Raw genomic sequence first — 19,429 nt, forward strand, 5'->3', positions numbered from 1 at the left:
TCGCTGAAGAGGAGGTGAAGGACAGTGAGCTGAGCTGGACGGAGAGGAACGGGAACAAGGGGTGGATTGAGAGTTTGAAGAAGGGTGGTGATGAAGCAGTGATGGTGAATGGGAGCGGGAAGGTGAACGGACGAAGCTACGGAAGAAGAAGAAGTAAAGCGTCGGGATCACTCGTAAAAATATCCTAGATGCAGCTTCTCTCGATCCTTCTCATCGAATAGAGTTCATCTATCTGGGAGTAGGAGCAAGAGTGGGAGGTGAAGAGATATCATTCAGTCTCGTCGCCCAGACTCTCCAAAGTCGACGCGTCGACTTTTTTTTAAACCCTCCACTCCCCACTCCCTCCTATCCCCACGTTCTTCCCAACAGCGTCCCTCCCCTTCAGACTCTCCCTCGCCGCTCTCTGCCCCCTCTCAACCACCTTCGCCCAAACCTCATCGTCCCTCTCAGCACCCGGCCGTTCGCACAGGCCTGCGAGAACAGCTCCGACGAGCGAGTCTCCTGCGCCTGTACTGGAGACGATTTCGGCGGGGGAGAGGGTGGAGGGAGGGTGGAAGGTCAGGTGGAGAGAGGTGGTAGGGGTGATGTGCGTCAGGGTTGAAGAGGACGAAGAAGAGGAAGAGGAGGAGGAGGAAGGAGCGGCGGGAGGAGAAAGACGTCGAAGAGAAACGACTCCCTTGGATCCGAGTTTCACGAGTTGGGTGGGGAAGAAAGGGGAGAGGGAGATCATTGTTTGAATGACTAAATCATTTTTTCCGAAGGAGGGAAAACCATAATCGAGAGGTCAGCTTTACTTTTGCTTCTTCGGAACGAACAACAAAGACAAGACGCGTCGAACCGACTCACCTCCCTCCTCCCCCAACCACCCAGATCCATTCCTCTTCCCCCACCTCCCCACTCCCTCCCTCCATTCCCCACCCAACCCGTACGCATCCAAGCTCTTCCACCACTCCTCCGAATCCATCAACCCTTCCTTCTCCATCGCCGCGTGAATCGCTCTCAACTCGAGCAGGTTGGGACTGATGAACCCGATTTGAGCCGAGGCTTTGAGAGCAGGGATGATTCGGAGGGATTTAGAAAGGGAAGTAGGTTCGAAAAAAGTTGGGATGGAGTGGGTGGAGCAGTAGGTCAGGAGGGAGGTGATGGCCGAGGAAGAGAGGTTGCCGTCGAAAGCGAGGAGGGAGGGAGCGGTGGGGAGGGAGGTGAGGATTGAGAGAAGCTTGGTGGGCGAGGAAGAGGACACACGGAAGGAGAAGATGGTCAGACTTTGAAGAACAGAGCGTAGAGACGCGACCGAGACGAAACCTCAACGCGTCTCCCTCCTCCTCCTCTTCTCAAAACTCACCTCTTCGCCTCCCAACCCTTCCACAATCCCCATATCCGCCACGCCGCCTTCCAAATCCCCTTCTTTTCCCAGAACCAAACTGCAACAAGCCGTCCTCTTCTCTCCCTCTCCTCCCTTCAGCCTCAGCAACCCATCTCCTCTCATGCCCAACCCCTTCAGCATCCCCTTCAACATCCCACCCAACGAATCCTCACCCACCGGAGCAACCAGCATCACCTCGTCCCGGTTTGAAGCCAGTTTGGTTGCACAGAGAGCTACGTTGAGGGCTACTCCTCCTGGGGAGAAGGAGACGCGGCCGGGGTGGGTGGTGGAGGACGAGAGGGTGCCCGACAGGGAAGAGGACTGGGAGGTGATGTCTACTGCTGCTGAGCCGATGATGAGGAGTTTTGGAGGTGGGAGGGAAGTGGAAGAGGGTCGGGGTGTAGGTGTAGATGTAGGGAGAGGAGGCTTGGTAAGAAGTGGAGAAAGAGAAGAGAGAGAGAGAGAGGGCATCAGCGACGCGTCTTTTTCGAGCCGTTCTCAACTCTCGGGAGCCGAGCCGACCATGGACGAGAGAGAAAGTTTCATCGAGATCTCACATCCGACGAAGGGGAAGATCCGAGGGATACTCCTTGATAGAGAGTCTGGCGAAAGCGAAAGGATGCGAAGCAAGTCAGATCGGAACGAAGAGGAGGGTGGGAAGAAACGAGACGGGACGACGACTGACCTTCTCCTCCGCCTTCTCCTGTCGTTCTTGAGCTCTCAACTTGGAAAGCTCCACAGCAATCTTGGTTCCGATTCGAGCGTTGTTCTCGATCAAGGCAAGGTCTGGAGAAGGAGGAAGGCGTGAGTTCAGGGTCGAACCGAACGGAGAAACGAGAGACGAGAAACAAAGAGCAGTGAGAAGATGACGAACTCGAAGCAGTAGCCCGTCCTTTAGTAAGTTGACCAACTCGAGCCAGCAACCAGGGCCTAAACGCAAACCGGAACAAAGAACGAAACGCGTCCGTCAGTCTCGTCTCTCCTTCTCCACTCGCTCCCTCATGAGCTCCCCAGAAAAACTCACGTCATCTCCTTCCCCACAATCCCAGCACTCAAACTCTCCTTCACCGCCAGCTCGACGGCTTCCTGAATGTACGCTCCAGCAGGCTGGAACTCATCCGGGATGGGAACGGCGAGGAGGGAGGAGAGAGGAGAGGGAAGGGTGAGACCGGTGTCTGCACAGAAACAATCCAAGGAAGACGCGAGGGTCAGTACGTAGAAGCGGAAAGAGGGGGATGGAAAAAGGGGGAGGGAGAGGGTGAGAAGGGAAAGAAAGGACGAACGAATCAACCTCGCCGCCTGGTCGATGGAATCAACGTTCCAAGGGCTCTGGAACCCGGATTTCTGGCTGTAGAAGGCAGGGAAATCGGTGGTGGGACCGTAGGTCGCTACGGTCACTCCTTGGGTTTCCTGGAAGTCACGAAACAACAAAAGAAAAGTGATCAGTCGGGTGTCGTTCGTTCCGTTCAAGAAGAGCTCAAAGGACGTACGAGGAACTCGAGCGTCCTCCCGATATCCAAAATGGATTTGGCACCGGCGCATACGACGGCCATGGGAGTTCTTCCGAGTTCAGTGAGATCTGCTGAGACGTCGAGGGTTGTTTCACCGCCCTGGGAACGAGCGAAGAGGAGAAGGGAGGGAGGAAGAGGGTGAGCTCGACGCTTTCGAGCCTTCGAGTGGAGAGAGGGAAGAAAGGAAATCTATACTGACTCGGTGAACTCCTCCGATCCCTCCAGTCACGAAGAGATCAATCCCAGCTTGCTGAGCGATGTACCTACAGCGAAAGAATCGTCCGAAATTCAGCCCTCTCTTGATTCAGCCCGTCTCCTCTCTTTCCTTCCCACTCACATAGTCCCCGCCACCGTAGTCCCTCCGTTCCGCTTCAACGCTATGCTAGCACTCAAATCCCTTCTGGAAACCTTGCAAGGTCCGATTGCTCCTTCCTTATCCGCCAACTGCTCGAGTTGTTGTTGGTTCATCCCAACCATGGGCACTCCCTCCAACACTCCGATCGTCGCTGGGACGGCTCCTCCTTCTCGGATGATTCGTTCGAGGTTGAGAGCTGTTTGGATGTTTAAAGGGGAGGGTAGACCGTGGGTGACGATGGCGGTTTCCAAAGCGACGATGGGAGAGTGGGAGGCGAGGGCAGAGGAGATTTCAGGGGAGAGGCGGAGGGAGGGCTGAAGGAGACGAGGAGGAGAACGGGAAGGTGAGTTAACGAGAGCTGGAAGATAATAATGTATGAGCTTACCCAGACAGGGGAGCGAGAGAGGGTGGGGGTGGTGCAGAAGGAGCGACGGAGGGAGAGGCGAGGAGGGAGACGGGAGAGCATCGTTGAAGGAAGGAGATGGGATGGAAGGGAGAGTGGTTAAAAGCTCGGCTTTTTGAAGGACTTTGAGAGAGTTTTGAAGGAGGGTTCAAGTGCTTCTAGAGGGATAGAAGAGGTTAAAACGCTCTCGAATAGAGAAAAGAGCAAGTTTGGAAGCGAGATGTGGTTGGAGAGAAGGAAGGAAGGGAAGGAAGCCGAAGGAGAGGTGAGCTCGAAAGATCGCCGTCGGCAGGCTCGTCGGAGTTGGCCTGGCTCGCCCGACGAGAGATCTTCCTGTAATTTTCTCGTTGTATGAAACATAGCAAGTATTGAGACTTGGTAGAAGTGGTTAAGAGGTACAGAAAGGGATGAAGCTCGAAAAGAGATCGAGGTCCGTTCGAGTCTTCGTTCAACGACGCGTCGTCCCCTTTCTTTCCTCTCTCTCTCCCTCTCGCTAAAATCAAACAGGATTTCATCAATCCCCCCTCTCCCACCTCACAGCAGTACCACCTCCTCGTCTCCTCCACCCACAGGAGGAGGTAAGCTCAACCCTCCACCAACCCTCTTCGTTGGCTCCTGCTGCTCCTCCGAAACCAACGCGTCGACTTCCAACTCGTCCTCGTCTTTCTCAACGTCCGTTGGTGCCGGTGCCGGTGCTGGTGCTGAAGCCGGAGCGGTAGTGGATGTAGAGATGGGAGCAGGTTCTGCGAGCCAAGGGAGAGGAGGAGGAACGAATCCAGGAGGGAATGGATTGATCTTGTTTTGGATCTGGAGCATGTCGCAGAAGGCGATGGTTTGAGGGTTGGTGTACCAGGCGGCTGTTCAGAGCAACGAACAAAGCAAAGAACGAACGACGGATCAGTAATCGAGCCTCAACCCGACAAAACCAAAACGCGCGTCGTCGACTCACCAGGTCCTCCTCCTCCCTCCTCCTGACTCGGCGCCGTCCTCCAAAACCTCTGCACCTCCCCGATCTTCACTTTTCCCTCTCCAACCCCATCCCCTTTCCCATCCGACCATCCCAGCCCTTGCTTCGTCACCCAGTCCATCTCCTTCCGAACGAGTTCCTTGAGCTGCTGAGGCTGAGGGAGTTGGGTTTGGCGTTGAGAGAGGGAGAGGAACGGGTGGAGAGCTCGGGTGATGGCTAGCCAGGCTGGGTCGTAGGTCAACGAGGGAGGAGAGGAAGGGGAAATCGGGAGAGGGGTGGGGATTTCGAGGATCTGTGGGAGCGAGGGAAGAAAGAGAGGGTCAGGAGGAGGAAAGAGAGAGGAGGGAGGTGAGGAGGGAGGTGAGGAGGGAAGAAGGGAAGAGACGAACTTGGAGGTAGTCCTTGTTGGGAAGGCATTTGTCGAGAGCGAGGAACTTGGTGATGGGGCCTTCGGTGGAGGAGGTGTCGAGAAGGACGGGAGGAGGTGGCCGAGAGGGGAGGGAGGAGGGAAGAGTAGACGTCGACGCGTGAGGGTGTTGATGAGGCTCCTCGTCCTCGTCCTCGTCGTCGAGCATAATCTCATCGGGGTTGTCCAGAGGAGTCGCCGCAACCGTCGTTGAGCTCGTTCCGACAGCTCCAGCGTCCACGGCGACCTCCAGCGTTTCGACTGCCTCGACCTTGTCCGACGCCGCGTCAATTTTGGCTTCGACGACTGCTGCCGAAGGAGCTGCGACCGAATCCTCGTACTCGTCGTCCATAACGATCTCGTCCGGATTCGAGTAAACTTTAAGCATCGGTGTTTCGTCCTCGTCGTCGTCAAGGAGGATCTCGTCTGGGTTCCTCGTCGCTCCTCCTCCTCCCGTCACCGGTGCTGCTGCTGCAATTGCCTGTCCTCCTCCCTCCATCACATCATGCCTCCAGACCGCCGCAAACTTTACGTGCAGGTGAGCCGCGAACCACCACCTCGGCTTCACCTTTCTCAGCACCTCCAGCAAGGGTTTGCTTCCAAGCGTGTTGTCCCTGATCTCCTCCGCGAAGAAGGGCTTCTTCCTGATGAGAGCTCCGACGTCGTTCGAGGAGGAAGGCGAAGAGGCAATGGAGAGTGGCCAGTCGTGGGAGAGGAAGATGGAAGGGTGAGGTGAAGGTGGGAAGGGAGAGGGAGAGGCGGTGAGAGGGGAGTAGGGGAGAGGTCCGTCGGAGGAGGGTTGTTCGGATGGTGGGAGGAGCAGAAGTTTCTGGATGGAGTAGTTTCGGATGTGGTAGATTGATCGCATGGAGGAGTGGTCGTAGGGGACGGTTTCGAAGAAGCCTGGCAGAGAACGGGGAGGGAAAGGTGAGCTCGAGAGCAAAGGGTGAGCTCGAGAGGCTGAGACGAACCTTTGAACAGGTCGTGAGACTTGTAGATTCCCGAAGCTCCCGATATCCTCAGTCCGTTGACGAGGACGGATCCAGCTGTTCCGAGGTAATACATGTTTTCGGCGAGCCATCCTCCGTGGTAGCTGGTGAGAGAGGGAGAGAAGAAGAGAAGGAGGAGGGAGAGGTGAGCTCGAGCTCGCCAACCGGAACTTGAGCTCCTCGTTCCTCCATACCTCGAGTGAAAGTCGACTCACAGTTCCCACATGTAGTTACTGGCTTCATGATTCCCTCCGATGATAATGGTTAGGATAGGGGCGACCTTCTTGCCAGAGTAGTAGGAGTGGAAGGAGCCGAGAGCTCGGAATTTGGCAGGGACGGCGAGAGACTCAAAGTCGTGCGTGTTTCGAAGAGCCTGGGCGAGACGAGGACAAAATTGAGAGTCAGCATGAGTAAATCTGGATCGATGGAGGCGATGAGAATCATCTCGAGATGGCAGAAGAAAGAGGGAAGGAAGAAACGAGCTCGACGAATCGGTCACCTCCCTTCTCCTTCTCCCTCTCCCTCTCTTCGATCTCCCAGCTCGCCTCTTGGAGCTCAAGATGCTCCCACAAATACAGATACAGCGCGTGGGAAGCTTCTCCCTCTGATTATATACACAAACTCACCTGAAAATCTCCACAGATGAGGAGGAGGTCGACCTTGAAACCCTTCTCCTTCTCAGCTCTCGCAATCGAAGCATAGATCGCGTCGAGCTCGCCGTGGCAGCATCCTTCGATAGCAACCTATAGATAAAATGGCAGAGGGACGGTTAGAAGAGCGCTTCTGGGTATACGATCGAAAGAAGGAGACTCACACGCATGGTTGTGAGTTTGAAAGGGGGTCGACGTTGAGTTGAAGGAAGGAGAGTTGACCTTTGAGCTTCTTGCCCACAAACGACGGCCAGTAAGCCGAACCTTCGAGCTCAGAGAAGTTTTCCAGTTAGTCACCCATCTCATTGTAACCTTCTCAGTAGGGTTTTTGACCTGATTGTGATATTTTCGTCCTTATGTTCTGTTCCCAGAGAGGAAGCGGCAGCACCTCAAAGCCTGGATCCTCCTCTCCGTGATTCTATCTAGCTGACAACGTCCCATCACCCTGAACTTTTGACAAGCCGAAATTGGACCTTCCTCGATCAAAGATCTCGGGGGGGAGATAAGGTTGTTGAGCGTCGCTGCCGGAGAGGAGTGAAGAGCGGGAAGAGGAGAGGAGTGAAGGGTTAGTGGTAGTCTAGGAGCCCGAGGTTGGATGATAGCTTCTAGACTGTTGCATCTGTAGTGAAAGGAGATCCCACTCTATCGCTGTTCACACCAGTCTCGAACACAGTTAACGTCAACCGACGAGAAGCTCCCGGAGCGACGCGTCGTCTTTTCATTCTTCGTCTCTTCGAGCAGAAACAGGCAATCGATAGATCGGATCCAAACACATGAGCTCAATAATCGAGCGAGATACAAAACAATAAAACCACGAGTCGTTTCTAGAGCATAAACTAGACCGTACATCTCAAAAGCCCAAGATCGTTGAAACCGAGACCCCAAACCCTTCGTCCTCCGCTTCTCTTCGCCGCTAACCTAGATGTTTTCTCCGAACCAGCCGCCACTCTGCGGCGGAAGCGGAACCACGCCAGCCAGTCGCTCGAGAAGAGTCTCCCAGTTCTGTTAACACGAAGTCAAAAGTGAGCGAAAAGTCACTTCGACGCGTCGAGAAAAATGAGAGACTCCTGCTTACCTGCCAGTCGTTCGGATCCTCAGGGAAGGACATCGAAAACAGATCGCCTTCCTCCTCTCCCCCTGGAGCAGATCCACCGAAGGGGTCGCCTCCAGGAACGAGTCCTTGATATTGAGACGACGTCGAAGGGACCAGAGGTTGAGACCAACTCGACGAGGGTTGGCTGTCGAGCGGTGGGTAGGCAGCGAGGGTGGGAGAGGGTTTATCGGGGAAAGGGATGGTGTTGATCTCGTTTTGGTGTTGCTGAGAAGGATGAGCGAAGGATTGTTGAACCGACGAGGAGGACGAAGGATCTCGAGCGAGAAGGGGAGATGGGATCGACGAGTGAGATTGTTGAGGCTGAGGCCGAGGATCTGAGTAGCCTGGAATGGCGTAGGAGTAGGCTGTATCGAGAACTGCTCTCGGAGGAGGAGGGAAAGGAAGTGGCGTTGGAGGTCGAGTGCCGTTCGTCGAGACGATTCCGACGCCGCTGCCGATTCCGTTCGGAAGTCCTCCACCTTCTGGATGATGAGAGGCGTACGATCCATCATCTTGTTCCTGCTGCTGTTCCTCGCTTCCCTCTTCGGAGGATCCGTCAACGGAGTAGTACTCCTCGTCTTCGACCACGACTCCGCGATGTTGCTGTTGTCGTTCGAGGATGTCGGCTCGAGCTCGTTCTGCTTTGAGAAGGCACATCTCCTGTTGAAAAGAAGAGACACGAGGTCAGTGATGGTCGTGAAAGGACTAGAGGGACGAAGGACGAGCGGGGAGAAGAAACGGGGACGAACGATCACTCGGATCTCCGCATCGAGGAAATGCTCTCGTCGAACGGTGTCCCGTTGGATGGCAAGGTACTGCTTGAGTTCCCTGAGGATCCTTTCCGATAACGGTCCCCATGGATCTCGGATGAGAACGATCCCCATGATGGAAGCGGCGTTGAATCCTCCAGAGACGCTGAACGAACGAAGAAGACGAGACGCGTCGAAAGTCAGCTTGAGCTTCGGATAAAGGAGAGAACATAAAAAGAAGGGAGTGGGACTCACACCATCCAGTGGAATCGAGTGATAGGATGAGCATCGCTCATCTGGAGACGCAGGGACATGTCTCCAAAAGCGGAAGCGACACACGCGTCTCGACTCGCACTGAACTCCTCCGCGACGATGGCTCGAAGGAGGAAGGGTCGATGGAGGGAGAGTCGAGCTAGAATCAAAAAGGAACGAAGAACAGAGCGAAGAGCTCAATCAGTCTGCCATCGATTAGGGAAGGCAAAGAGGGAGAGAAGATACTCACAAAGATGGAACTTCGAGTGAAGAGAGATCCGCTGAGAGACGAGCCAAGGGAGCTGAACGTCTAGCGAGGTGTCGGGCTCGTCGAACCTGAAGTGAGGAGGAAGATCTTGGCTCCATGAAACCATCGCTGCGTCTGATTGAAGGACGTGTCGGAAGCTCGTGGGTTGGATCCCGAAGCAGAGGTCTGGTTCGAAAGAGAGAAGAAAGAGCATAGTCAGCATCGCGTCTCCCTTCCAGCCAGGTGCTCGTAGTACTCCAGGATAGAGCACTCACTTTGCATCGAACCGATGATGCTCGAAAGAGACTTGTGAAGGATAAGGAACGTCGATTTCGTGGGCGAGGAGAGGGGTCTCGCAGGCGAAGGAGGAGCGTCGAGTCTGATGGACGGCGAGGGCGAAACCCGTCAGCGTTTGGTCAAGAGGGAAGAGGGAGCCGAAGAGCTTACTCTGAGTCGTGAATATTTGCTGGAGCGACGACCATGCTCTGGTCGTTTTGGATGGAAAGAGGACGGCCGAGGAAGAGGGAGATGGATCTGAGCGCAGAGGAGAAGGAGAAGTCTGTTCGGAGGGGAAGCAGTAGGAAAGAAGAAGAAGTCGAGACGTACCGATCAAGACAGTACAGCTAAGGATGAAGAATGAAGAAAGGAAACGGTGAGAGTCAGTGTCAGGGCAACGAAAGTCGGTCTTTCTCTCTTCAACTGACCTGAGCCCAAAGTCTTCTCCTAATCTCAGCCTCCCTCAGTGACAGGTTCCAACGCGATCCGTCGATATGAAGTCCCTGAGCTTGAGCGAACCGAGCTGCGTACGAGATCAGAAGCCACGCTGAAGGACGGGGAGAAAAACAGTCGCGTCAGAAATCGGTTCGAGGGAAGAAAAAAAAAAGTGAGGCTCGAACTGACCTTCTGGAGCTCGTCTCTGATTGACGAGATAGAAAGTGACGAGGATAGTAGCTCGTACGATATCGAGCGATTCCTGAGAAAGAGCAAGTGAAACGAAGGACAGAGCGAGGGGGGAAGGGATGAGAGAACGCCTGATCAGCACTCTTGTCCTCATTGATAGACCTCGAACACCCACGACGAGCGATATTGAAACGATTACTCACTCCATGGAACGTCGGACTACTCATGATAGCTCTCCTAGCAGCCCAGTACCAAGTCTTCGCTCCCTCGTCTCGATCTCGAATTCCCTCCGCTCCCTCGTCCTCCGTCCAACCCAACAGGCAACCGTAAGCTAATACGATGAACAACAGAGCCAACCAACGCATGTCGATACCCGAAATGTCCTCGACATCGAACGATCGGTTCCAGAACGCGTCGTACTGCGAGGAAGAAGGGAGAACGAAGTCAGCTTCGAGAGAGAGAGGGAGAGCAGAGGAATCGAAGACAGCACATACTTTGGTCTGGAACTCATCCCGGTACACCAGATCGAGATGGGAGTCGTATTTCTCGAAGAAGGCTTCGACGAGGGTGTCGCAGATGCTGGGAAAAGACGAAGTGAAGACGGAGACACGAGTCAGCGGCAGTCGCGTCGAGTTCTGACACTGTGCTCTCCTTCATACTCTACTTGATACTCACGATCGCCTCGGAAGCAGAGCAACAAACTCTCTCAGCTAGTGCACCGGAAAACAAGCCATCAAGTTAGCGGCTCATCCTTTCTTCGCTTCTCCTCATCGCTCGCCTAACTCGAAGAGACGACTGACCTGAGAAACCTGATTGCTATGACTCAGCTCCGTCCTAAACTGTCGATGAGCAGGTACCGGTGCTGCCGAGGATCCTCCTGCATCGTCGACGTTGGCTCCTCCCTGGTGGACGCGTCGAGGAAGAATGGGAGGAACGAGCGAGGTCAGCTATCGCTCGAGCCTGAGACGAAGGATGAGACGACGGCTACAAACAGCAATAATTCTGAGAGCTGCTGCTGGACCAAAGTAGGATCCTGAAGGAAGGGACGAAAGAAGAATGCAAAGATGGTGAGTTTGGGAAGAAGAAGCCGAGACGGAGCAGACTCGACGAAGTCTGGAAACGGAACTCGGACTCACCACCAAAGTACGCCGGAGCCTCAGGAGGAGCTTCCTTCGCTGAGGAAGGCCAGACTCGATTCCCAGTTGTTGAAAACGTTGAGGGTGATTTGGATGGTCCGGCGACGGGACGAGGCTGCTCCTGCTGCTGAGGTTTCGGTTGAGCGTACTGATCCAGAGGAGGTCGTGATACGAGAGGAAGAGCTGATACGGGTGCTGAAGGAGGTGGTGGTGGAATTGGGAGTGGTTGTATGCTGGATGAAGGAGGCAGAGGAGGAGCTCGAGGTGTCGGAAGAGGTTGAGGAATCGAGCTGATCGTCGGAGGAGGTGGTTTCGGTTTGGATTTGGCTGGAGGAGGACCATATTGGGCTGATTCTACGACCGAGGGAGGGAAGACACAAGCATCCTGGACTCCACGTTTGGTGCAGTTGAGGCAGGGAAGCCCACCGTCGCACTAGATCGGAGGGAAGGAAGGAAGGTCGAGAAGGTCGGGATCGATTCGGTGTTGAGAGGGGGTCGAGCGGACGAGCGGAGATGGCAGAAAGAAGGAAAGAAGAAAGAGCGGAGTGGCGGGGGTGTCAGTAGTGTACCGGTAAGGGGCTATGCAGACAGAGAGAGAGAAGAGAGATCGTTCCTGATCGTTCTTCGAGGGAGCGAAAGGGAAGGTTGAAGGGAGGGAGGGAGGTCGAGGGAAGGGAGAGGTCGAGCTCACCTTCTGTTTCCGAGTGTTGCAAGCCTGTAGAAACACATGAACCAGGGATCAGCTTTTGCTTCATAAGAGAGTACATCTCTACAAGATCACTCACCACGCAAGCTGTAGCCATCCTGCCTCTCTTCCTCTTCTTCGTCGGTTGAGATCCCGTGTCTAATCTCCCACCCTCTCTTTCCTCCTTGACCTTCATCTTGCCCTTCCCTTTGACAGTCTTTCCCGTAGATCCAGAAGGAGAGATGGAGGGAAGTTGCTGTTGCTGAGGCTGAGGAGCTGGAGGAGTCAGAGCGTGTGAAGAGGAGGGAGGAGGTTGGTTGAGGAAGGAAGGAGAGGTGGGGTGTTGAGCTTGATGAGAAGAAGTCGAGGAGGACGATGGATGCGAATATTGAAGATGTGGATTCGTTTGAGAGGAAGATGCGTAGGAGGAGAGATCGTTGGGATTGAACATCACGAAGATCCGTAGACCAGAGATGGAGGGTTTGAGGCAAAAGAAAGAGAGGAGAGGTCGAAACGAAAGGACTGACACGCCGACGGAAGGGAAGGCGAGGTCGACCCGAGTGACTTCTCCTGTTCTTCTCGACTCCGACTACTTTAAATGAGATGGCTTCGGTTCGATCCTCTGTAGCTCTGCTCGCGATCTTGAAGAAATCTTCACAGAGGAAGGCAGCAGATCTGACTCGACGCTCTCCTCCGGGAAGGAGACGTCCAATTCAAACCTCCCCAACCTCTCTCCACCTTCTCCCTCCTCCTCTCGACGTCTCTATGTGTCGAAGAAACTCATCTGTCGATGTAGATCCTTGATGGCCGTGTAGAGTCGAAAAAGAGCTCTGAGCAGCATCTCCAACCAAACAACTTTCCCAACGCGACGCGTCTCCCAACGAAACAAGCCATCGGATAAACGCCTTCAGAACTTTGAGTAAGGCAGGAACTTCCCATCGACTGAATAGCCATGCAAAGAAAACTTTGGTCAGCTCACGTTATGGCCTTCTCATCGTCGGGAGGGTGGAGAAAAAGCCGAAAGGAACGAAAGACGCACGAGTTATCTTGACTCGATCTCCCTTCGGGTTGGGAACCTTCTCGACCTTGCACGAGAAGTCGATAGCGGACATGCTGATCGGAACGAGGCGAAACGGAGAAATTTTGGTCAGCTCGGAGGTCGAGAAGGTATGTAGGAGCGAGGAGGAGGGCTTACATCCCGTCGCCGAACCTAAACGAACGATGAGGAGGGAGGACGCGTTGATCAGCGGATGAACGGCGGAAAAACAGAGCAAGCCAACGACTCACTTCTCGAAGATAATGTGCTTAATGGGCATCCCAAACACGACGAGAACCTATCCGAAACGAAAACGGTCGACCATCAGCTAACGTCGACTTCAACGCTCTACCTCCTGCCCTCTCCCCCTCCAAAGCTCACTCACCTCGTACAGTCTGTAGAGCAAAGGATCCCTAGGAATTCCCTCCCAATCCTGGCCCCTCACAGGCATGAACTCCTCTCCCAGCCCCTCCCCAGGAGCCGTCAACGACGCACTCTCCTCATCGGACCAACCCAAAACGGCAGAAAGCTTCTGCAAGTCCTCCGAGGTGGGTTTCGCTTGACCGTAAGCGAGAGCGCCAACCCAGACTTCTTCTCGACCCATGGCGAGGGCGAGGTCGGCGAAGGTGAGGCCTGGGAAGAGCAGGAGGAGGTGAGAGGGAGGAGGGGAGGGAGGAAGGATGAGCTCGACGTTTTTTTGGTCTTCTTCTCTGTGAGATCGGTTGGAAGCAACGAATGTTGGCTGACCTTTTTTGGCCTTAGCAGCTAGGATCTGCTTGCAGATGGGAGGGAGGTTGGCGAGATGCTAGCGTTCATCGAATCGAGGAAGGAAGGGGGGAGGAGATGGGAGGTGAGCTTCGATTCGGCTGAGATCGGGAGCCATTGAGCGCGAGAGAGTGAAAAGATAGACTCACGCTCATGTTTGAAGTTGAGTTTAAGGTGATGATGTGTGTATGCGTGAGTGAGTGAGTGGTTGAGAGAAGAGCAAGAAGAGATGATGGTGGTTCAAAGGAGAGGAGGGAAGGAAGGAGGGGCAGTCTTCGGTGCGAGCCTCGGTTTTGACCTCCACTTTTGATCGATTTCGAATGCGATTTTCTGATCAGCAGATACCGATTAATCGGAGGCGGGAGGCGTAGCAGAAATAATGAGAAATGTACCGACGACGGAGGCTTGGTTTCTCTGGCAGACGCGTCGAGGAAGGAACATCGTTTCATCTTCTCTTCTTTGCTCGTCGAAACCCTTCCCGCACCGAGAGAGCAGCACAAAGTCCAAGCTAAACAACGCGTATATCTTGAACTGGTACAGAAAGACGAAAGCAATCGAAACCGAAAAACGAAGCAACGAGAGCGAACGTGTCGCAAAGATCAACCCTCCATCTTCACATCCCCACTGCTCTCCATTCCTGCTCCCACTGCCCCACTACTAGCTGATCCTACTGTTGCCTGGAGCTGAGGCTGAGATGAAGGTTGAAACTGAACCGAAACAGCAGCAGCAGCAGAAGCAGGGGCAGCAGCGACGGGCATTCCTCCTCCTCCTCCTCCTCTTAATCCAACCAAAACCGAAGGCAACGCTCCTGCCACTCCCACTGCTGCTCCAGCACCACTCCCACCCATCCCCTTCCTCATCCCCTCGTAGTAAGCCTCGGACCTCTGCTGTTGCTGCTGCTGCTGCTCCCATCCTCCTCCTCCCATCCCGTGCGACGGCCCTAGTCTCAACGCTCTCTCCTTCTCCTTCATCAACACCCCTTCCCCTTCGGGCCACTCTCCCATCCAAGCTCCAACTCCCCAACTGACTCCTCCCACTCCCTTGATCATCCTCCTCCCAAGTCCCCAGTGCCGAGGTTTCAACGCCAGGAAGGGAGGACGGTTGAGGAGAGGGTCGGGGATGAGGTAGGTTGTGGTGGAGTATTTGGGTGGAGGAGCCGAGGGACGGGAGTAGGCGTATTGGGTGGGTGCGGAGGAGGTTGAGGCCGGTTGGGAGGGAGGTTGGGAGTGGGAATGAGAATGAGAGGGGTAGGAAGAGGGTTTGTGGGCGGTCGAGACGGAAGGGGAGGGAGAGGGAGCTGGTTTGGGTTTGGTTTGAGATGGACGAGAAGGAGGAAGGAGATGGAATATATTGGTAGAGAGAAGAGGGAAGGTCAGTTTGGTTTGAGGATCGTTCGAAGGAGAGGAAGGAAGGGAGAGACGACGCGATGGAAAGAGGGAGAGCAAAGAGAAAGAGACAAGAACGCACCTCCTGGAGAAGCCGTTGCTGGAGTCCCATCTGCACCTTTCTTGAGACCTTTTCTCCAGCTGAAAGCGAAAACGAAAAGAAGAACGGAGGGTCAGTGGTCGAGAAACGAGAAAAGCCTCGCGTTGAAGTCGAGCGACCTTCTTCCTCCCTCTCCCTCCCATTTCACCGACCTCCCTCGAACCCTCGCTGAGAAAACAAACCCGAAAAATGTCTCACTTCTTCCCCGGCCCTGCCACTCCTTGCTGCTTCCTCCATTTCCTCTTCTTCTCCACCAACGCTCTCCCCGTGAGACCCTCGAGCACCTCGGGAGGGACCTCCAAGACGACGGCCTCCTGAGGGACCGGTGAGGATCGAGAGGATGAAGCGACGCTCGCTGGAGGAGGAGGACGGTGGAAGGCTGGCGGGTTCTGGAGAGGGTGGGAAGCGGGAGGGAGAGCGAGGGAATGAGGGATCGAAGTTGAGGAGGAGGAGGAGCCGTGAGGAGGAGGAGCGAAGGAGGGCTGCTGGTGATGCTGCTGCTGAGCTGCTACGGATGGGATGGGAAGATACTGGTTCGAGGATGGCAAAGGTGGATACAAATTTGATGTCGAGGAGGTGGTTGTTGGTGGAAGAGGAAGAGGGAGGGCTGAAGGGGAGGAGGAAGGAGAAGGCGTAAAGTCCATCGCTCTCCTTTCCGTCTTTGGCTTCTTGGTTCGAGGAGGTTCCGTTGAAGGAGGAGGAGCAGGATGGCTTGAAGTCGACGAAGCTATTTGAGAGGATGGAAGGTACTGCTGAGTGGGAGGGGGAGGGTATTGCACTGGAGGTTGGGAAGGAGGAGGAGGAGCAGTGGTCGCAGAGGAGGAGGGAGTTGGATGAGGAGAGTTGGAAGCTGAGGAGGATTCCGAGGAAGATTTAGGTTTGGAGGTGTTGAGACGGATCTAAATATCGAGGAGGGAGAACGGAAAGAGCGACGAGGATCAGTCTCTATCCAAAGCAAGACGAAGGAGAGGAAGGGAAGGGAAGATGAGCTCACCTTGATTCGAACGGGAGCAGATCCTCCTCCTCCTACTGCTGCTACTGAACCTCCAGCTGGTTGATCAGAATGAGGAGGAGCGTCCATGAGAGAGAAGAGCTTGTGAAGGGAAGGAGAAGAAGGGGAGCAGGTCGAGGGAGGGTGATGAGCGTTTGGAGGTCAGCTCGAGGTTGAGCTTTGCCTTTCCCTCTCCTCCCGTTCCCCTCCTTGCCGACGAAGCTGTCACTTCGAAAGCAACGTTGAAGATCCCATCATTGGAACTTTCTGCAATTTGCGCCCTGAATAGAACGCGGGCGATATCTCTCTCTTTTCTTAGAAGACTTTAACCTGAGCCGCTCGCGACGTCAAGCAGATTCATCTCGTCCTCGCTCCTCGTGACTCTGCAGGGATCTCTGACGATTTTACTGAAGTTGAAGGATGCCTACTGCGAATACATTTCATCATCTGGCCAGGGCTGAGGGAGGGTGGGGCTGCTCTGTTCCACGAATTCAAGGTCGACGCGTCGGACCCGACTCGTTGACTCGTTTGCTTTGCCGTCCTTTACAAAAACCCTTTACAAAAACCGAAGGCAACACGACAGACCTAGTATCCAGAAAGGTGAGGCCGAAAGAATCCTCAAAACTACGATAGAGAGGCGGGTGAGAAGAAGATAGCGAAGCGAAAGAAGTACATGAGATTCCGTAGAGAGAAGTAGAGAGCAGATAGCGAAGACGCTCGTCCGATGGGTTTCCAAGGTGGGTTCGGTTCACGTGTTTGATCTGGAGGAGTGTGAAACGAGGGAAGGAAGAGAGAGGGACACGTCAAACAACGAGGGAGAGACGAACGGAGGAGGGACTCGAGGGTTCGACGAACCGGAGGAACGACTCGAAAGACTCTGGATTGATGGGCAACGAGGGAGAGCTATAAATCAAGAAAGTGGAAGTCAGCTCAAGAAAACATGAAGGACAAGCGCAAGAGGAGAAAACTCACCTCGAATCAAACGTGTCCAAGTCGAAACCTTGGACGACGAGAGCTGCTCGAACCTGCTCGACTCCACACGCCACGACAGCCGTGATGGGATCCGCTCCTTCCTCAACTTCCCCACAGCCGACGCAGCTGCAACGCTTCAACTTCTCCTCCGTTGGGAGCTTCACCTCCTCCCTCAGATCTACCCAGAATCCCGCTTCGTCCACTTCTCCAACGACATTCACCAGATCTCCTCCCTTCCCCGCCAAATGCCAATACACTCTCCCTCCGCCGTTCCTGAACAGAGGTGCGAGTAACACCAGCCTCGAGATGTTCAGACCGTACATCAACCTCCAAACGACGCCGTAGCCGCCGACGAGCTCCGACGCGACGTGGAGGGAAGGGTGGGTCCTGGCGAGTTTGGCGTAGCACGAGGAAGAGCAGGCGAGGGTGGTAGCGACGGTGGGAATGGGTGTAGTGGAGCAAGAGAGGAAGATGCTGTAGATGCAGTCGATCTCGGGCTTGAGGGCGCTGATCGTGGACGTCTGTAAAGAGGGAAAAGGAGAAACGCGTCAGACCGATGGACGAGACGATAAGACAGGAGTACAGCAGAACGCTTACCCAATCGCTCCAACGAAGACCGGTTCCGATGAAGGAGAGGGAGTCTGCATAGGGGATCTGGATTCCTAGTTGAGCAGCTCTCTCCGGAGTGATGGTCGTTCCCGGGAAGAAATTGAGTTCGACCTGATCATCCATGAAGTCGTCGTCCGAATCGATCCTCGTGAAGGTTGTGTCGACGGAGTGAAGCCGAACACCCTCCCAAGCTGCTCCGAACGAGGCGACGGGATGGTAGATCTCCCCGTTGAGGAAGGAAACCCACGATCTGTCGTTCAGAGCGAAGCCTTCGCCGACCTCACTCAGTCTTAGGTTCAGGTTTCTGAGGGATGTTTGGACCGTGACGATGGTTTCGAGGAGATCCATCACGCTCTCGAACGCCTCCGGAAGGACGAGGAACTTGAGGGTCGTGAGGTTGGGGAGGAAGGGATAGTTGAAGACGGGAGCGTTGGGAAGAAAGGGGTAGGCGAGACCGACGGAGATGGAGGGAACGACCACCGAATGGAAGGTCAGGAAGGTCACGAGGGACTTGAGGAGCGTAGGACCTTCGAATCCGAGGTCGGTGGCGACTCTGGTGACGGTGAGGATCGAGGGACGGGGAGGAAGACTGACTCGAGAGTCGAGGTCGAGATGATCGACAGGGCGTTGGTATCCTCGAGCCTCTCCGACGATTTCGAGGATGTTTATGGATGGGTGATTGTAGATGGCTTGAAAGGCGGCGTTGTTGAGGAGAGGGAAGGGGAGGGAGATGGACGAGAGGTTGGAGAGGAAGCCGAGAGAGGTGACGATGATCGAGCTGAATGATTTGGCCTTGTTAGCGGGAGGCCTCTGGAAGGGTTTCTCCAACTGCTCTATGCGGAGGGACCGAGCGAGATAGTCCAGAACGAAGAGAGATGAGTTACGACGGCGAGGGAGGGAGATGAAGGAAGTGCGAGACGCGCTCACCTGAGGAGATCTGCCCTTTCCTGCCTTCCCTTCCCACCTAGAGCTTCGAGGGGAGCAAAGCTCGCCCTCTTGGTCGGAACGAATGTCACATCTTGGTATAGGAGAGGACCTGCGACCTGGAAACCGCGTGCAAGTAGCATCAGCCGTACAGAAAGACGAGGAGGAGGAGCTGGAAGAGGAGACGAGGTCAACTCACGGCTCTGAGGTAACGACATGTCCCCGAGACAGCTCGAAGATCGGAGGGGATGAACTTGAGGATCTGAGTAACGATCTCCACTGGGATTCGAGTGATGACGCAGTACTAGAAGAAGGCAAAGAGAGGAGGGAAGGAAGGAAGGGATGTCAGCTCAGCTCGATTCCTCCTCCCCTCCCTCCTTTGAGCCCACCCCTCCTTTCCTCAGTCCAACCGAGCTCTCGAGAACTTACTGAGGCGATGGCTTGAGCTCGAGTCTTCATGCTGAGAGAATGAGGTGATATAGATGAAGTTTCTGAGTTTTCGTGTGAGAGTCGAAGGAAGAACGGTCGAAAAGGAAAGTTGGTCGAGCTCACGTCTTTTCTCCTTCGACCGCTTCCACGTCTTCGCAGCTTCAACACTTAAGCTTCGTCTCTGTTTTTGAGAAGACGGTCTCCTCTCATTCGGGACCTTTCTTCGATCCTCGTGCGGACGATAACTCTTTGGCAGAACGAGATGTCTTTAGCTTCTCTGCCCACCCCCGCTCCGTTCTCGTCCCTCCCTGCCCCTCTTTTTCTCTCTCGAGCTCACCTCGTCTTCTCCTCTCCCGTTTCTTCCAGACTCAAAGCTCACACGGGCACGCCCCATTGTCTCGAACCTCGCTCGCATCTCCTCTTCTCTTCTTCGGATCAACCCTGATTGCTTCAACCTTCTCGTTCTCCTCTTCCTACCCCCTACCCCCCCCCCCCCCCCCCCCCCCCCC

The 19,429-nt window shown here is 54.8% G+C and overlaps 7 protein-coding genes across 7 annotated transcripts; all 7 read right to left on the reverse strand.

Moving 5' to 3' along the window:
• Window positions 1–212: 212 nt before the first annotated feature.
• Window positions 213–3,861, reverse strand: BDY24DRAFT_394483 (pseudouridine-5'-phosphate glycosidase family protein). Its single transcript, XM_076641182.1, has 12 exons — window positions 3,618–3,861; window positions 3,215–3,546; window positions 3,077–3,140; window positions 2,857–2,976; window positions 2,650–2,776; window positions 2,391–2,541; window positions 2,241–2,296; window positions 2,052–2,152; window positions 1,924–1,968; window positions 1,346–1,792; window positions 847–1,219; window positions 213–741 (listed from the first exon to the last, which is right to left on the reverse strand). The coding sequence occupies exons 1-12, from the start codon at window positions 3,696–3,698 to the stop codon at window positions 320–322; spliced, it is 2,319 nt and encodes a 772-aa protein (XP_076495221.1). The 5' UTR covers window positions 3,699–3,861; the 3' UTR covers window positions 213–319.
• Window positions 3,862–4,068: 207 nt separating this feature from the next.
• DBR1 (RNA lariat debranching enzyme) lies at window positions 4,069–6,840 on the reverse strand. The gene is made up of 7 exons (XM_076644708.1): window positions 6,812–6,840; window positions 6,624–6,740; window positions 6,213–6,370; window positions 5,980–6,101; window positions 4,992–5,911; window positions 4,585–4,894; window positions 4,069–4,492 (listed from the first exon to the last, which is right to left on the reverse strand). Exons 1-7 carry the CDS (start codon window positions 6,815–6,817, stop codon window positions 4,170–4,172), a joined length of 1,956 nt encoding a protein of 651 aa, XP_076495222.1. The 5' UTR covers window positions 6,818–6,840; the 3' UTR covers window positions 4,069–4,169.
• Window positions 6,841–7,391: 551 nt separating this feature from the next.
• Window positions 7,392–12,501, reverse strand: BDY24DRAFT_394492 (transcription factor domain-containing protein). Its single transcript, XM_076641183.1, has 18 exons — window positions 11,810–12,501; window positions 11,716–11,739; window positions 11,025–11,457; window positions 10,881–10,921; window positions 10,689–10,790; window positions 10,564–10,598; window positions 10,383–10,467; window positions 10,092–10,307; window positions 9,889–9,961; window positions 9,693–9,811; window positions 9,595–9,611; window positions 9,436–9,522; window positions 9,264–9,367; window positions 8,992–9,174; window positions 8,745–8,901; window positions 8,490–8,655; window positions 7,723–8,400; window positions 7,392–7,649 (listed from the first exon to the last, which is right to left on the reverse strand). The coding sequence occupies exons 1-18, from the start codon at window positions 12,158–12,160 to the stop codon at window positions 7,566–7,568; spliced, it is 2,955 nt and encodes a 984-aa protein (XP_076495223.1). The 5' UTR covers window positions 12,161–12,501; the 3' UTR covers window positions 7,392–7,565.
• An 83-nt stretch (window positions 12,502–12,584) lies between these two features.
• BDY24DRAFT_394494 (cyanase) lies at window positions 12,585–13,796 on the reverse strand. Its single transcript, XM_076641184.1, has 7 exons — window positions 13,660–13,796; window positions 13,493–13,550; window positions 13,131–13,378; window positions 12,997–13,043; window positions 12,905–12,919; window positions 12,749–12,822; window positions 12,585–12,651 (listed from the first exon to the last, which is right to left on the reverse strand). The coding sequence occupies exons 1-7, from the start codon at window positions 13,663–13,665 to the stop codon at window positions 12,617–12,619; spliced, it is 483 nt and encodes a 160-aa protein (XP_076495224.1). The 5' UTR covers window positions 13,666–13,796; the 3' UTR covers window positions 12,585–12,616.
• Window positions 13,797–14,005: 209 nt separating this feature from the next.
• On the reverse strand, window positions 14,006–15,236 carry BDY24DRAFT_118913 (uncharacterized protein). The gene is made up of 2 exons (XM_076635919.1): window positions 14,411–15,236; window positions 14,006–14,330 (listed from the first exon to the last, which is right to left on the reverse strand). The coding sequence occupies exons 1-2, from the start codon at window positions 15,136–15,138 to the stop codon at window positions 14,168–14,170; spliced, it is 891 nt and encodes a 296-aa protein (XP_076495225.1). The 5' UTR covers window positions 15,139–15,236; the 3' UTR covers window positions 14,006–14,167.
• On the reverse strand, window positions 15,145–15,962 carry BDY24DRAFT_118925 (uncharacterized protein). The gene has a single exon (XM_076635920.1). It carries the CDS (start codon window positions 15,637–15,639, stop codon window positions 15,190–15,192), a length of 450 nt encoding a protein of 149 aa, XP_076495226.1. The 5' UTR covers window positions 15,640–15,962; the 3' UTR covers window positions 15,145–15,189.
• A 665-nt stretch (window positions 15,963–16,627) lies between these two features.
• BDY24DRAFT_394499 (uncharacterized protein) lies at window positions 16,628–17,878 on the reverse strand. Its single transcript, XM_076641185.1, has 4 exons — window positions 17,556–17,878; window positions 16,959–17,479; window positions 16,842–16,889; window positions 16,628–16,747 (listed from the first exon to the last, which is right to left on the reverse strand). The coding sequence occupies exons 1-4, from the start codon at window positions 17,688–17,690 to the stop codon at window positions 16,735–16,737; spliced, it is 717 nt and encodes a 238-aa protein (XP_076495227.1). The 5' UTR covers window positions 17,691–17,878; the 3' UTR covers window positions 16,628–16,734.
• Between the last annotated feature and the right edge of the window lie 1,551 nt (window positions 17,879–19,429).

Source organism: Mrakia frigida (genome assembly GCF_051309035.1).
Source record: "Mrakia frigida strain ATCC 22029 unplaced genomic scaffold BDY24scaffold_22, whole genome shotgun sequence".
NCBI classification, from domain to species: Eukaryota; Fungi; Basidiomycota; class Tremellomycetes; order Cystofilobasidiales; family Mrakiaceae; genus Mrakia; species Mrakia frigida.

Excerpts from the sequence above, each read along its gene's own strand:
- BDY24DRAFT_394483 (XM_076641182.1), bottom strand. The coding sequence starts at position 3,698 with ATGCTCTCCCGTCTCCCTCCTCGCCTCTCCCTCCGTCGCTCCTTCTGC. Across the intron at positions 3,547-3,617 it reads TCTCTCGCTCCCCTGTCTGG|CCCTCCCTCCGCCTCTCCCC; the intron begins GTAAGCTCATAC and ends CGTCTCCTTCAG. Across the intron at positions 1,969-2,051 it reads AGGAGAAGGCGGAGGAGAAG|ACTCTCTATCAAGGAGTATC; the intron begins GTCAGTCGTCGT and ends CGCTTTCGCCAG.
- DBR1 (XM_076644708.1), bottom strand. Across the intron at positions 6,371-6,623 it reads TCATCTGTGGAGATTTTCAG|GCTCTTCGAAACACGCACGA; the intron begins GTGAGTTTGTGT and ends CGTCTCGCCCAG. Across the intron at positions 4,493-4,584 it reads GGAGGGAGGAGGAGGACCTG|CCGCCTGGTACACCAACCCT; the intron begins GTGAGTCGACGA and ends TGCTCTGAACAG.
- BDY24DRAFT_394492 (XM_076641183.1), bottom strand. The coding sequence starts at position 12,160 with ATGTTCAATCCCAACGATCTCTCCTCCTACGCATCTTCCTCTCAAACG. Across the intron at positions 11,740-11,809 it reads GGATGGCTACAGCTTGCGTG|GCTTGCAACACTCGGAAACA; the intron begins GTGAGTGATCTT and ends GTGTTTCTACAG. Across the intron at positions 10,308-10,382 it reads GGGATGAGTTCCAGACCAAA|TACGACGCGTTCTGGAACCG; the intron begins GTATGTGCTGTC and ends TCTTCCTCGCAG.
- BDY24DRAFT_394494 (XM_076641184.1), bottom strand. Across the intron at positions 13,044-13,130 it reads TGCTCTACAGACTGTACGAG|GTTCTCGTCGTGTTTGGGAT; the intron begins GTGAGTGAGCTT and ends CGTTTCGGATAG. Across the intron at positions 12,652-12,748 it reads AGATCGAGTCAAGATAACTC|TCGATGGGAAGTTCCTGCCT; the intron begins GTGCGTCTTTCG and ends ATGGCTATTCAG.
- BDY24DRAFT_118913 (XM_076635919.1), bottom strand. The coding sequence starts at position 15,138 with ATGGGAGGGAGAGGGAGGAAGAAGGTCGCTCGACTTCAACGCGAGGCT. Across the intron at positions 14,331-14,410 it reads GGAGGAGGATGGGAGCAGCA|TGGGAGTGGCAGGAGCGTTG; the intron begins GCAGCAGCAACA and ends CTGGAGCAGCAG.
- BDY24DRAFT_118925 (XM_076635920.1), bottom strand. The coding sequence starts at position 15,639 with ATGGACTTTACGCCTTCTCCTTCCTCCTCCCCTTCAGCCCTCCCTCTT.
- BDY24DRAFT_394499 (XM_076641185.1), bottom strand. The coding sequence starts at position 17,690 with ATGGATGATCAGGTCGAACTCAATTTCTTCCCGGGAACGACCATCACT. Across the intron at positions 17,480-17,555 it reads GTCTTCGTTGGAGCGATTGG|ACGTCCACGATCAGCGCCCT; the intron begins GTAAGCGTTCTG and ends CCCTCTTTACAG. Across the intron at positions 16,890-16,958 it reads TTGGACACGTTTGATTCGAG|CTCTCCCTCGTTGCCCATCA; the intron begins GTGAGTTTTCTC and ends CTTGATTTATAG.